This window comes from Tyto alba, unplaced genomic scaffold (genome assembly GCF_018691265.1).
Source record: "Tyto alba isolate M040663 unplaced genomic scaffold, T.alba_DEE_v4.0 Super-Scaffold_11, whole genome shotgun sequence".
Classification (NCBI taxonomy): Eukaryota; Metazoa; Chordata; class Aves; order Strigiformes; family Tytonidae; genus Tyto; species Tyto alba.
The window spans coordinates 9983467-9996924 of NW_024881273.1; the positions used below are offsets into that span (position 1 = coordinate 9983467).

The following is a 13458-nucleotide window of genomic DNA, read 5'->3' on the forward strand; positions in this document are numbered from 1 at the left end:
CTTGTAAATAAACCCAGGAGGGTTGTGTGTCAAAACCGGGCAGTAGAGATGCTCTGAAGTGTCCAGCAATGGAAGATAATCATGTGGTTAAATTAAACATGGTAGAATATTAAGTACCGGTTTCAGTGCTAGCTTGAACACAAATGCATTTAAAACCTGCTTAAATGCTTTCCTATATTGTAATCTGAAACAGAAGCTCAATTGCATCCTGAATTTTGACAGTCATCTCTCCACAATACAGATAAAGGCACAAGCAACTATTTTGCCTCATTCCAAACCTGTATCATGGAATAAACTCACACACCCCAAAGAAAGGGATTTCCCCTTTCTAAACTCAGGAGAACCCACCCCTGTGCAAGTGAGGTGTCTAAGGCAGGATGAATTGCTTTTGAAAGTGCTTCTTGCTCTCCAATAGTTTTATTATGTTCCTACATAACTAGATTACACTAGATGCTTAAATACGAGTGAGGTGAATCTCAGCAAAAATGACAGATGATTGTGGATACCCAGCCTGGGAGGTCAGAAAGAGTTCTGATTTTCAAGAAGGCAAATTCCCCAAGCATACTGAAAATCAGTCTTTTAAAGTTACAGAAAAACAACCTTTTGAAGACTGGAGTATGATATTTCCTTGTCCTAAAGGGTGATTCTTCTCAATTTTTTATGGGTTTCACAGAGGCATCTATACCATGTATCCAAGGCATGTAAACATTTATGCTGACTTGCTTTTAAACCACACAGCTTATGATTTATGATGGTAACCTTTCATTTCCAGACAACTTTTCTTAAACTTCTAAAGAAAGTTAGCTTGATAAAAATCTTACAGGAAAAGAAGTTTTGTATTAAATAATTAAGATGATTAAAAATACTTTGAATAATTACAACAAAAAAGAATGTGACAAACTAAAATATATAACAATTCCAGTTATTTTTATGTTCTCACTGAGGCTTGCCTGTATTATTTCTTCTCCCCATAGGAAGTCATCCTAAACCCTGAGACAACTTCCTACAGCCTGACAGAGCTGAGCCCGTCTACCCAGTACACGGTGAAACTGCAGGCACTGAACAGATCCCTGAAGAGCAAAACAATCCAGACTGTTTTCACCACAAGTGAGGATCTTAGAACGCATGCACAACTGAAATAAAATATAAGTAACTGCTTTCAGAACAGTTCTGAGCTCTGCAATAAGCAGACACAGACCTCATAGAAGATTTTTAATCCAATTGTCAGTATGCACTTTATTTGCTTGTAGTGTTGGTGCAAAAGTCCCTGTTCCCCCTGAGCTGTAATGTCATCTGCTTCCCTGGCCTGGCAGGATGAAATTGTTTTCTTTATATCTATCCACATCACCTCTATAGTCTTCTCTGATGAAACATCTGCCTTTCCCATGTAAAATATTGAACAGAACATTCCTCTTCAAAATCCAAACTGACACTCTGATTTACCTCTGTACTGATGCATAGCGAGCTGTTAAAGCAAATCAGCATTGTAAGGTGAAATGTAGCAAACCACACACTCACACACAAATCAGTTCGGTGGTCTGAGGAGATGAATTACTGGACAGGTTTTTTTTTCCCTCTGCCAGAGATTGGGTTTTGCAAATCCACACAGCCTGTCTGTTCCAGCTCTAACAGGACAGCTCTCGAGTGAGCTGAATGCAAGAATAGATTGGGTTCTCTGAAGGTCACTTCACAGCTGACATTAAAAAAAGAAAAAAGTTTTTCAGCATCAACTGTGAAACCTTGCCTGTCGTTTGTCTCACTTTTCACAGTTTCCAGCCTTGCAGACCCAGTAGGACCTTCAGCCATTTCCATTTTTCCTTCTGCTGCTCTACCACCTTCAGCCCAAGGACTCACAGAAATGCTAAAAAAAGTCACATAGGCCCGAGTCTGCTCACAGTCACTCCTTGTGTAGAGGGGGGTGAACTCCACCAACAGGCAACAATCCACAACCAGAAGTGGGAGAAGAATTAAATTTGGGTGTATTGGAGTGATGTTTGGCAAATTGACCGTAAGCAGGGACTGAAGGGGGTGCCTTCACCCATATGAATGCAGTGTCACCCTCAGTCAGGCAGATGCTCACACCTGACATTAACTCTAAATATCCATATGTGTGCTATTTAGTGACAGGAAAACACTGAAGTGGCTCCCTACAGAGAGCAGCTTTTCTCCAAATCCCCAAACTGATGCAAATTCCCTGTAGCTGAAGCACGGGGCTGGGATGTGCAACATACTGGGAGGGGAGCAACAGCTGCCCTGTGACCAGCAACAGTTACAAACTCTCCTGTGGACACACCTAGGACATCGCTTAATTAGGCCATTGGCTGATAAAGTTAATGGCCTGAGTGAACGTAAAAAGAAAAAATGAAAAGCTTTTTTCTGGGAGTTAGAAATTGATCTGACTGCAACAATGCTATTAGTTTGCTGTCAGAAATAAATGCCTCACAGTGTTTCCCTGTAGTTTCAACTGTTACCATTTGCTTTGGTTTTTAAAAGCCTAATTTTATAACATATTTAATATTGTACTTGCTAGCAAAATATTCCAAATTTATTTTTTGTTGTAGTCACGTCTTTGTATTTCCCCCTCCTTTTCCTGTCACATAATCAGAGATTGGTAGACTTGATTTTACCCAAAAGTTGCTGTAAACACAGCTCATGCCATTTAAATATTTAGCTGGAGGATAAGCTCCCATCATAGCACAGAGTAGTTATCCAGCATTCACAGCACTTCTGAAAGTGTAGACAGATGTGCAAAAACATATTCAAAAGAAAAATTTACATAATCTGCTGTGTACTGTGAATCTTTTGTACGTAGGATAGCAATTACAGGCCTGTTCCTGGGCTCTGTACCTGACTGTGCCATTGACCCACAGCAGATTTTCATGAGCCGTCTGTATTCAACAAATTCCTTATAATTGCTGATTTCTTAAGGACTGCTTTCTCTTTTTTTTGTGTGTGTGCAGCTGGTCTTCTCTATCCTTACCCTAAAGACTGCTCCCAGGCTCTCCTGAATGGAGAAACCACCTCTGGGCTCTACACGGTTTACCTGAATGGGGACAAGGCTCAGCCGCTGCAAGTCTTCTGCGACATGGACGAGGATGGGGGCGGCTGGATTGTGAGTTCAGGGGACAGGGCCCTCACCACCCTTCATGTGCATCAGCCTGTGCTAAGAGCAGATCCCATCCCTGCTCATCTATGGCACCCCTCACAGTGCTCTATCATCAGAGTAGGGCTGACTTGTCTATTAATTTGAGGAATTTTATCTCGGGTAGAACACCTAGGTGTCTAAAAGGGAGGTTACCAGCTCTTTCTGTAGTTGGAGGAGGGAGAGGTGTCTCCAAGGGATGGGTAACATCAGTGGTCTCAGCACCTAGGAAAAGCACTGATCTCTCTCCACTGTCTATAGGGGCTGCTGAAATGACCATCTTGGATCAGATATATACTTTCTGAAGGTCATAACTTTGAATGGCAATAAAAGCGCCAGCTCTCTGTACTGACATCCTCAAATCTGGGCATGCCAGAGGGACCCCGGGCACAGAAAGGAAGAAGGAGCTGGAGAAATGCATGGCTAGGACACCAGGGGATGTAGGAAGTCTTGACTGAGAAATGCAGAACTGTGTGGGGCTGTTAAAAATGCCAACAGCAGGAAAAAAAAGGCCTCATCACACAGGGGAGCCTGAGAACCCAACAGAGAAACTAGAGACTGAAGGAAAGCAAGGAGTATTCAACAGACTTGCTACAATTCAGTAACTGCAGTGAGACTGCTGCTTTGAGTGTTAGGGGTGGGGAAGCAGCAATGCCAAGTTCTGCATTTGTAAAAAACATGTTGCTAGTGCCCATTCTGTCAAAGGCAGTCTGTCAATAATACTCCTTTCATGTGGTGGTTGTAGGTGTTCCTGAGGCGTCAAAATGGAAAGGAAGATTTCTACAAGAACTGGAAGACTTATGTGACTGGTTTTGGAGATCCTAAGGATGAATTCTGGATAGGTAAGTGGCAATAATTTTTTTTTTCTTTTTTTTTTTTTTTAAATGAAACTCAAACAAACCCAAAAAGACTAGGAGACACTTTGAAACTTCCATTTAGTTGGCAAGGGTATTTGTAAAGAGGAACACAGACTGGGTGAAGGGGGCTAAGGACAATGTGCTGTGAGAGAGATTACAATTGCCAGGTCCAAGGCAGTCCCTCCCATTGCAGTTCATAGATGTGATGCTTCCTGGGTCACTGAACATACCAAACCAATGTTCACTGGTGCTCAGTAAAAAGTCAGAAGGTAACCTGAGAAGCAACTGCAAACCTTCTTCCTGTACTCCTAGGACACCCCTAGCAACAAAAGCCTATGTCTCAAAGAAGCAAAGTGTGGAAAATAAACATAAAAAGCAAATTTTCAAAGATTGTGCTACATTTTCTTTGGTTGTAAATGAAACACAATGATGATCACATAGCACAACTTTGACTGTTTTTCCCAAAGAGCTACCTGCTGTTGTGATTTGAAGGGAACAGGTCTCTCAATCAGCCTGTTTTTCTCTATTTGTATTTGTGCTACCATTGTGCTACAGCTGAAGTAGCTTACTTCCTTCACTGGTGTTTATGCCCCAGTGTATTTATTAGGCCAGTATGACCCCCTTTATAGGATAGCATGATGGTAGACAAATAAAACATGGGGAGACAAATGGATTGTTCGTTTGTTTCCACAGGTCTGGAGAATCTCCACAAAATCACTTCTCAGGGCCAGTACGAGCTGCGCGTGGATCTGCGGGACAAAGGCGAGGCAGCTCATGCTGTCTACGACAGGTTCAGCGTCGGAGACGTGAAGAGCAGATACCGGCTAAGAGTGGATGGGTACAGTGGCACAGCAGGTGAGATGAAATATGTTTTTTTTTTCTTCTGATTTGCAATTTCTTCCCAGTTGGCTCAAGGTAATTGTGAATGTTGCAGATTGGCATCACAGCAGGTACCTCTTGTATGTTAGCTGTTTGAAGATATGAACATATCAATATATTTTATGTTTCCATTTTAAATCTTCCAGTCATTTAGGTGCTACATTTTATGGCATGCTTATGACAGAATATAAATGAGTATATTAAAGAGCCATATATCTCATTTGGCCAATGCTTGACTGTCATTTATACAGCTAATAACAGCTTGGCACAGTCTCATCTCAGTGGAATATGCAGTGAAGTCCTGCTACAACATGATTTGTAACTTTGCTGAACAAGTCATCTGCCTTTTGTAATTGTACTGGGGCAAACCCTGCAGCCCTTCCTGAGTCCTCTTAAGGGCTTCAAAGGATTAAGAGATAAATCCAGATCCACAAAGTGTCTTAAAAGGAGATAATTTCATGCTGCTAGGTGCATAAAACAGAGCACAGAGATGTGTGTGTGTGGACTCTGCCCTGTGACCATCACATGAACTTTATGCGCAGCCTACAGGGATACCGACAAAGGATATGCAGCAGTAGCAGAATTAATATCTATTTAAGGCAAACACAGTGGTGCAGAGCAGTAGTAGCTGCTACAGCTAGTAGGATGCAGTCCTGCTACTTTCTCTTCCAAAGCATTCAGGTCTAAAATTAATGGATGGAGCAACACAGATCCTAAGGCATGGATGTGAGCTCTGCTTCAGGCATACACTGAAGGCTGCTCCTCTTGCACCCATCTGTAAATGGGCACCCAGACCCCAGGTGTGGGAAGTCAGAGGATGACAGACTTCCCTCTGTCTGTGTTTCCAGCTAGAGAAGATGGGTAGCATTACTGCATGGACCAGCTAAGTCTGGAGACTCCTTCGGTCTTGATTCAATCTTTGTGGAGGTCTCTACGGACTTGGTTTGTCCACACTGCCTTCTCCTCAGGGTCAAAGTCCAGCTTTCACCAAGAAGTGCAGAAATTGAGCTGCATTAAAAACCACTTAGTAAATTGGGGATTAGAGACTATCTGGAAAAATATTTTGACTTGCCTCCAACAACAAAAATTGTGTCTTTCCTTCTGTATTAAAACAAGTCAACTTTAAAAAACTTAGATACACAGCCAGGCTTTACAGATGGTACATGTCACAGTCCAAACATTTTCTGCAGACTGGTCACTCCCATGTAACCTATACTTGGCAAACTACTGACCTTGCTCTTTCTTTTGTCTCCCCCATCCAGGTGACTCCATGACGTACCATAACGGAAGATCCTTCTCCACCTTTGACAAGGACAACGATTCTGCCATCACCAACTGTGCTTTGTCATACAAGGGTGCATTCTGGTACAAGAACTGTCACCGAGTCAATCTGATGGGCAGATATGGTGACAACAGCCACAGTCAGGTGAGTTTGATGTTTGAAGGCTTCTGTAATGCATTAGAAGAAGGGAAATTGCAGTTAATGAATCATTCTGGTGGTTCAGCTGGCCAGACATCAGGGCACCAGCCAAGCCCACTCTCCAGACTAAAGGATCATAGGGAAAGACAAAGGAAGTTGCCCACAAAACAATAATTTAATGTCAGCTGGTGAAGTATTGAAGTTTTTGTATGATTTTCCAAGGGAATATCCCAAGTGTGCAGGGAACAACTGTAGTTTCCAACATGGGAAACAAAATGTTCTTCCTGCCATGAAAGCCAGGCAAGAAGTGACAGCTCTGGGGGGCAGCATGTGGGTTGGTGTGTAAGGTTGTGCGTGCTGGCGGCCAGCACCCTGCGCTTCCCAAAGCCCCTCTACTTTGTTGTGCCCAAGTTAGAAACCAGCCTGCAGTCTGAAACGAGGGCAGTAAGTGCTGACAACAGGACAAGTGGTGAATGCGTGACCTCCCACACTTCATCTTTGTCTTTGCAGGGTGTTAACTGGTTCCACTGGAAGGGCCATGAATATTCCATCCAGTTTGCGGAGATGAAGCTGAGACCCTCCAGCTTCCGGAATCTGGAAGGAAGACGAAAGCGAGCGTAAAGGCCCAGAGGTGGCGGAGGGGCTACGGGCAGGGTGATGGGGGGGAGGGAGGTAGAGCGGGGGTGTGGGGAGATCCTCTGGCATCACTGGGGTGGTGGGGTGTGAGGAGCTGGTAGTCGTACCAAAGCATCGGTGACCCTTGGCCCAACAGAGGCTTCGGCAGCAGCCCAAACAACAAGCCTTAAGTGTCTCAGCATTTCCAGCAGCGCAGCTCTGGCTGCCCACCAGTAATGTCCTCCACACCAAAGACAACGATCTCAAGGGTTGTTTGTTGTTTTATTAAATTTTATTTTCTCAGAAAGCCTCTGGGATAAAGTTCTTCCACAGTCTGACTATCTCTTGGGTGGCCCAGGGTAGGGGAGGGAGAACAGCTTTGTACATTGGTAGTTTGTTTTAGAACCAGCCATATTTTACACACAGAAATGTGTACAATTAATTATCATTATTATTATTATTAGTTATAATTGAAATTCTCTGGTTGTTGGAAAGCCTTTTTTTATATATATCAAGTACCACAGAGAAGGAGGGGATGGGAAAGGGAAAGCAGTATGTTTTTAAACTTAAGCATAAGATTAATATTATTAATATAATGACAAAGTAATAATAATAATGATAATAATAATAAGCTAAGTTTTTGTCATTTTTAAGAGAACCATGCTTTCGGAAACACAGCAGGACAGTGTCTGATTGTAAATTTTTTTTTTATAAATAAAAGCACAATTACTTTAAAATAAATTTCTACCTTTTTTCATAAATGTTGAGTTTGTGCATGTCCAAGATGTATTTACTTAGATGGGGAAGTAAAAGAAAAGCTGAGAATTATTAGGCTGCTGTGCCTGTAACGAAAACTGTTCCTTTTGTCAGTGATTGGTTGTAAGTATTCTGCTGGGTTTGTTACAGTGAAATGCCCATAAGGATTTGGTTTCTTTTAGAACATGTTTTTCTTTTTTTTTTATCCTGCCCAAAAGCTTACATGTTTTTCTAAGTGTTACTGACCAATGCTTGCTCCATCTAGGTGGGAATAACTAACACGAGAATACAAAGAAAGTACAGAGTTGTTGTTAGGTACCATTGGCAACTTTGAACACTTGTGTAAATAAAGGGCTCTCTTTTTTATATGAATGAAACCTATGTGTAGTTCCTCTGTATCATACTCTTCAGTTGAAGACAATAAAAGATCTTTTGTTTTAATCCAGTCTCTCTGCCCTACTTCGAGGTTGCACTTTTCAAACAGAGCAATGTTTCTGCTTCCTCCATGGCAATCACTGGGAGGTAGCTGGGAAAGAAGATGCTTTCAGTCAGAGTGGATATGATCAGCTCTGTGAATAAGACTTACTGTGAAGTGTTAGAGTGCTGGCTAGTTGGTAAGGTCACATATTGTTGATTTGACATAGAGCGTAAAAAGTGTGTTTGCATGGCAAATATCACTGAAAGCTTCAAAATCAGGAAGGAGAAAAGGAAGGAGGGAGAGAATCACTTCCCTTCACCCTTAGGTCCTGTCTTTCTAATTTATATATGTATATTTTATTTTAATATTATTATTTTTAATTGCACTCCTTCAATTATTGCATTTCTGAGCTTTAGCTGAGTGTTAGCCCTTGGGAATGGTTATGTCTCGTGGTTAGCCCTTGGGAATGGTTATGACTCAATGGTTATGCCATCTTGTTCCCAGTCTTGACTGAAACTCTGGCAATGCCCCTGGAGGGAGATCCTGGTGGGGACCCCCCATGTTGGCGTGTGCACCGGGATCAGCTTTGCTGCGAGCGATCCCCGAGACAGCATGAATTGCTGTACAGAGACACAGAAGGTGCATCAAAGCCTGTGTGCTGTGCTTTATTAAGTCACCTCAGCGACTATGTTTCAGAAATGTCCTGTTTCTGTAGGTATTTATACTGCATCTCCCAGGAACCATCTCGCACAGTGCGCAGCTCTGAATTGCTGAGCGACTCGAGGGACGCATGAGGATGGGGCGGGGGATTTACCGGCCGGGTACAGGCAGTGCCTGGCTGGGGAAGTGGGAGAAGTTCCTCACCCAATTAGTAAAACATTAGAAGTCTCCTGTTCACACAGTTTCTGTTCCAGCATCTCTTGGCAGCCTTGCTCACCCTCCTCGCCCAGTTTAAGCCTGGCTACCAGCAGATGGCACATGGAGTCTGTCTCTCCTGGTCCGTGCCCGCTCTCCTTGGCAGCATTTGGAAATCCTGCAGGCACCCAGCATCGGCCCGGGCGCTGCTGTCCTTCACTGCTGTCTTCTCACGGGGTGACGTCCAGCACCCCCAGGTTCCCAGCTGGGTTCAGGTTCCCTGCAGCAGTGGTCTTTGCCAGGAAAACTGACTGCATGTAGTAAAGCATTGTCCTGTGGCCACACAGCAGCGGCGCTGCAAGGACACCTGTGAGAAACATTTCATTTGTGGCTTGCAGGAGCTAGGTCACAGCAAAAGCACATGTCAAAGAGGAACTTCCTACATGAATATTATTCCATGTACTTTGAATTTCTTTCTCCCCCCACCCCCTGCACCCAGCTGAAGTTATACTAATGCATATTGTTTGTTTTGCAGAGGGAACACAAGTTTTTTACCTTCCAGAGCATTGGCAAGGGGCTGAGCTGCAGCACTATATTAAATTAATCGTCTGTAATTAATAGCCCTTCTTTGATGTTTGTCAGAGCAAATGATTTTCAGCATAAAAGAAAGCAAATCCAGTAATGAAAATTATGCTCCACTCTCAAGATGCTTTTCAAGTCATTAGGAAATGGCACTAAACCTGTGTAACTGCAGGCTTGATAGCTCTTGCAGTCTGTTTGCAGACATTCAGAGTAAGAATTGACATTTATGAAATTATTTCCTCATTTCTAGTAACATCACAAAGGTGACTGTATCTGGCTGTGATGTCACTTAGCCTGGCAGATCCAAAGAGGGCTGATGGACATGGGCTCAGATTTATACCTCGCTCCAGAAATGACACAATCACACCACACAGAAGGATGATATTTCCTATAATTACTCACTGACAGATGCCTTGCTTGGTATTTTTGATGATTACTGCAGTGAGAGAGAAACTGGAAAATCCTTGAACACCCAGAACACCCTTCAGAGCTGACATGAGCTTGATTTGGTACCAGGCAGCTCCACCATGGACTACTGTAAGGGATACTCACTTTCTGTTTTTTCTTTCTCCCCCATTCCTGATCATAACCTGTGAGAATATTAAAAACACCCTCAGTTTTGAAATCTATTTGTAAACCTGCCAAGGGTGCACCAAATTGCTGCCTGATTGGTTTGTCAGCTTAAAAAAAAACATAAATCACCTTAGTGCTGGTGTTAATACTTAACGTGATGAAGCAGTTTAGGAGCCTCAAGGGGGCAGGAGAGAAAGGGCTTTGAAAATATGTGGGCAGCGAGATGCAAGGTCTCAAAGTCACTGAAGGAGATATTTGGGGAAGTGAGTGGGATTTATTTACAGGCTTAGAACTGTATCCATAAGGGGTGTTTCTGAGACATGTAGATGGAAAGCATCTTTTCCAGTGCCACTGTAACTATCTTCCCTCCTTCAGTCAGTGTGCGTGCCCAGCCCTGCAGAGACCCTTCCTCCTCCTGCAGTCCTAGCGAGATGTCCGACTTGGATTTCTTACTTAAGTTTGGGTGAAGTGAGTGCTTCAGGACAGCTGGGCAAAAGACATCTGGATAGATAATTTTGGGGGACTGAGGCTTAAGCTGATGGCAGCTTTTAGGTTTTTAAATCCTCTGTTTTTTTGTGGGACTCAAACTACTAAATGAATGATTTTCTGAATCCAGGCATGAATGTGCAGCCACACTGACTGAGTGGCTAAAGCACTTCAGTGTGATGTGGGAGATGATGGATACTCTAAACTCCTCCATCTGCCTGAAACAGAGTAAGACCTTTATGTTGGCTCAGTTTGACCCCAGGAGAGCATCCTGCTCTGCTGTAACATTTCTGGGTGCGGCTCCCTTTCCTTTTCTCCTGATGCTATTCCATTTTGTTCATTAATTAAGGGAATCGAACTCACCTATTGCTGGGCTAAATGTAACCACAAAACCAGGGCATCTTGCCCAAGCCTGCATTCATGAATAGGTCACGCAAACTATTACAGTGATCTGTAACAAGACACGTTCTATTGCCCATCTTTCCTGTAAAGAATGTCACTTCATTCAAAATTCCAAGTTTGACTTGCTCTGCTTTAAGAAGAATTGGGCATAATTGGGGGTTAAAGAGCATGTAAAACTAGGAATAGAGTATAGTGTGATCCAGTGGCTGCCCCCGCTACCCATCTGGTCTCAGTCTTCACTACCTGAACCTAAAACTGCAGCCTTGAAAAACCTCCTCACAGCTGCCACATTAAATCTAAGGGCTGTTAAACTCCACAGGAGCAGTACTTTTTCCTTTATTTTATTTATCTTCTTCTTCTCCTCCTCCTCCTCTTCTTCCTTCTTCTTTGTGCTTAACCTAGTGAACCTTCTCTGTCAGACCTTGATTAGTAGAAAGGAAAGCTGAATAGAAATGTTTAGGTGACAGTAATGAGCAGCATCTTGATCCTCTACCCAGAAAATGTCAGTGTGGTAGAAACAGCCTCATAGGTACCTTGCCACTTCATGCTTCTGCCTTCCAGGGATTTGGGCAGGATGGCACAGGTCTCTGGAATAGTGTTGGGATTGCCGAGACGGTGCTTGGCTGGTTGCTGCTGGTTCTCTGCACTCCATCAGGAGCTACAGGCAGACTGGAAGGAATGAGCAGATATTAGACAACTTCATATGATGTTACGAATATAGGATGTTGATAAAATGATCAGGCAAAATGATAAAATATATCTTATGGGAAGTGGGAGAAAAAAGCCTATGTAAAATTAAAAAAAAAAAAAAAAAAAATAGAAGACATGAACTCAGCAGCAGCTTTAGAGCTCAGGTGGGGATATCCCCTGTTCAGGGTTGCCTTACCATTTTCTTTGAAAAAAGTCTGCTCAGAAACCCTCCAGACACTAGTCTTCGTTCATATGCCTTTCTATTGGGTATTTCCCCGACAGCTTCACCAGGTAAGAAATCTCAGGCTGTACTGCCATAGCAGCATTGTCTGGGTACAACATATGTCTGTCTTGATAAACAAGGTGTGGTTTATCACCAAGAGACTGCAAGCAAATACCAGCAAAAGCTGCACACATGATCTTTATTCTTGGAATGCTGACAGCCTCACTGTAAAAAAAACACATCTTAATCAGACCTTCAATCTTCACATTACCTCTCTGTGGTGAAGCAGCAGCTGGTTTAGGTGAGAGGGAAAGACAATTCTCAGAAAAAAAAAAAAAAAAAAAGACTAAAAAGACCGTGTAAGAGCAGCTCTAGTTTTCTGGGTCACCCTCATCTGCTCTCAAGCTGTTTCTGGCTCCAGCACAAGAAGTTTAGGAGTAGCAACACAACCCTAATATGATTGTATGGGCAAGAGGTTTTCACTTGACTAGCAACCCTGATGATGAATTTCCACAGGGTTGAGAATGAGTCTCCATCCGGACTTGTATCAATCATGTTCCTTCTGCAAAATGAATCAGTCCTATTTCATTTTGCAGTGGAAATGACATCCCGAGTGGAGGATGGAGCAGGAAACTATAACCACATGCAAGCATTTCAACACCTCTGTAATTTAAAGGAAGGTTTTCTGAAGGTAGTAGGAGTTGGACAAGAAAGACAGAGGAAGTTACTGCATTATAGTTAAACAAAGAGGCTGATGTTCTACCCAAGTATTCAATCTCTGTCTTTCGTCCCTTCTACTCCTACATTTAGACACATGCACACTGAAAAACCCACTTCAGTTTTAGTCACTTTTAAAGTGTGGGGAACTCATGGTCTCATTGAGATATCTGAAGAGTTACTCACTTGTGCCCTTTTAGGTGACATTGAGAATAAGGGGTTTTTAGGGTAAAAGTCCCTCTTCAGGACCTTTGAAACTGCAAAAGTTTGGGCTGAGCTTTTCAAAGGGGTCTTGTGATGTAGGAGGCCCGAGTCACATTCCTCAGTGCTGATGTTTTGCTTCCCCAACTACGCTTCTCAGAAGACTGTGGAGAGGAGTGGACAGATTTGAAATGGCAGCTATGTCTATACCGTACAGACAGGGGCTTGCAAACTGCCCCCCACTCTCTCCCCGTGCCTTGTACCCCCCATTGCAGCTCCCAAGGGTCAGCCTGGCAGCCACACACTCTTCAGCCTCTGGATACAGAGAGGAGCCTCCAAAGCCCCCGCAGTGTGTGCAGCATGACCAACAGTCACGGTGTCTTAATGGTTACGAGTTTTTTTGGTGTACAACATGCAACATAACTAATTACTGCTGTTATTCACAGATTCAGTACTCCCTGCGTTGGATTGCCACAGGGAAAAATTCAAGCCTCATGTACATTCCACCTGCCGTGCACTGGCAAAACCACTTCAAAGGTGTCTCATTGCGCGATAGCGTCTCTGCCTGAAACCATTGAGGATACATGGGTAGTGATGAAGTCAAAGGGCCTGATGATTTTACTTGTTCACCTGCTTGTCATG

At 43.2% G+C, this 13458-nt stretch overlaps 1 protein-coding gene across 3 annotated transcripts in view; it reads left to right on the forward strand.

Moving 5' to 3' along the window:
• Window positions 1–6979, forward strand: part of TNC (tenascin C) — a 72880-nt gene extending 65901 nt beyond the window's left edge. For all 3 annotated transcript variants that reach the window (XM_042786860.1, XM_033012049.2, XM_033012050.2), the window contains 6 exons: window positions 975–1107; window positions 2961–3112; window positions 3888–3984; window positions 4693–4854; window positions 6141–6304; window positions 6809–6979. In XM_042786860.1, coding sequence (XP_042642794.1) covers window positions 975–1107; window positions 2961–3112; window positions 3888–3984; window positions 4693–4854; window positions 6141–6304; window positions 6809–6919 — 819 coding nt within the window. In that variant the 3' untranslated portion in view covers window positions 6920–6979. The remainder of the gene's footprint in view (window positions 1–974; window positions 1108–2960; window positions 3113–3887; window positions 3985–4692; window positions 4855–6140; window positions 6305–6808) is intronic.
• The last annotated feature ends 6479 nt before the right edge of the window (window positions 6980–13458 follow it).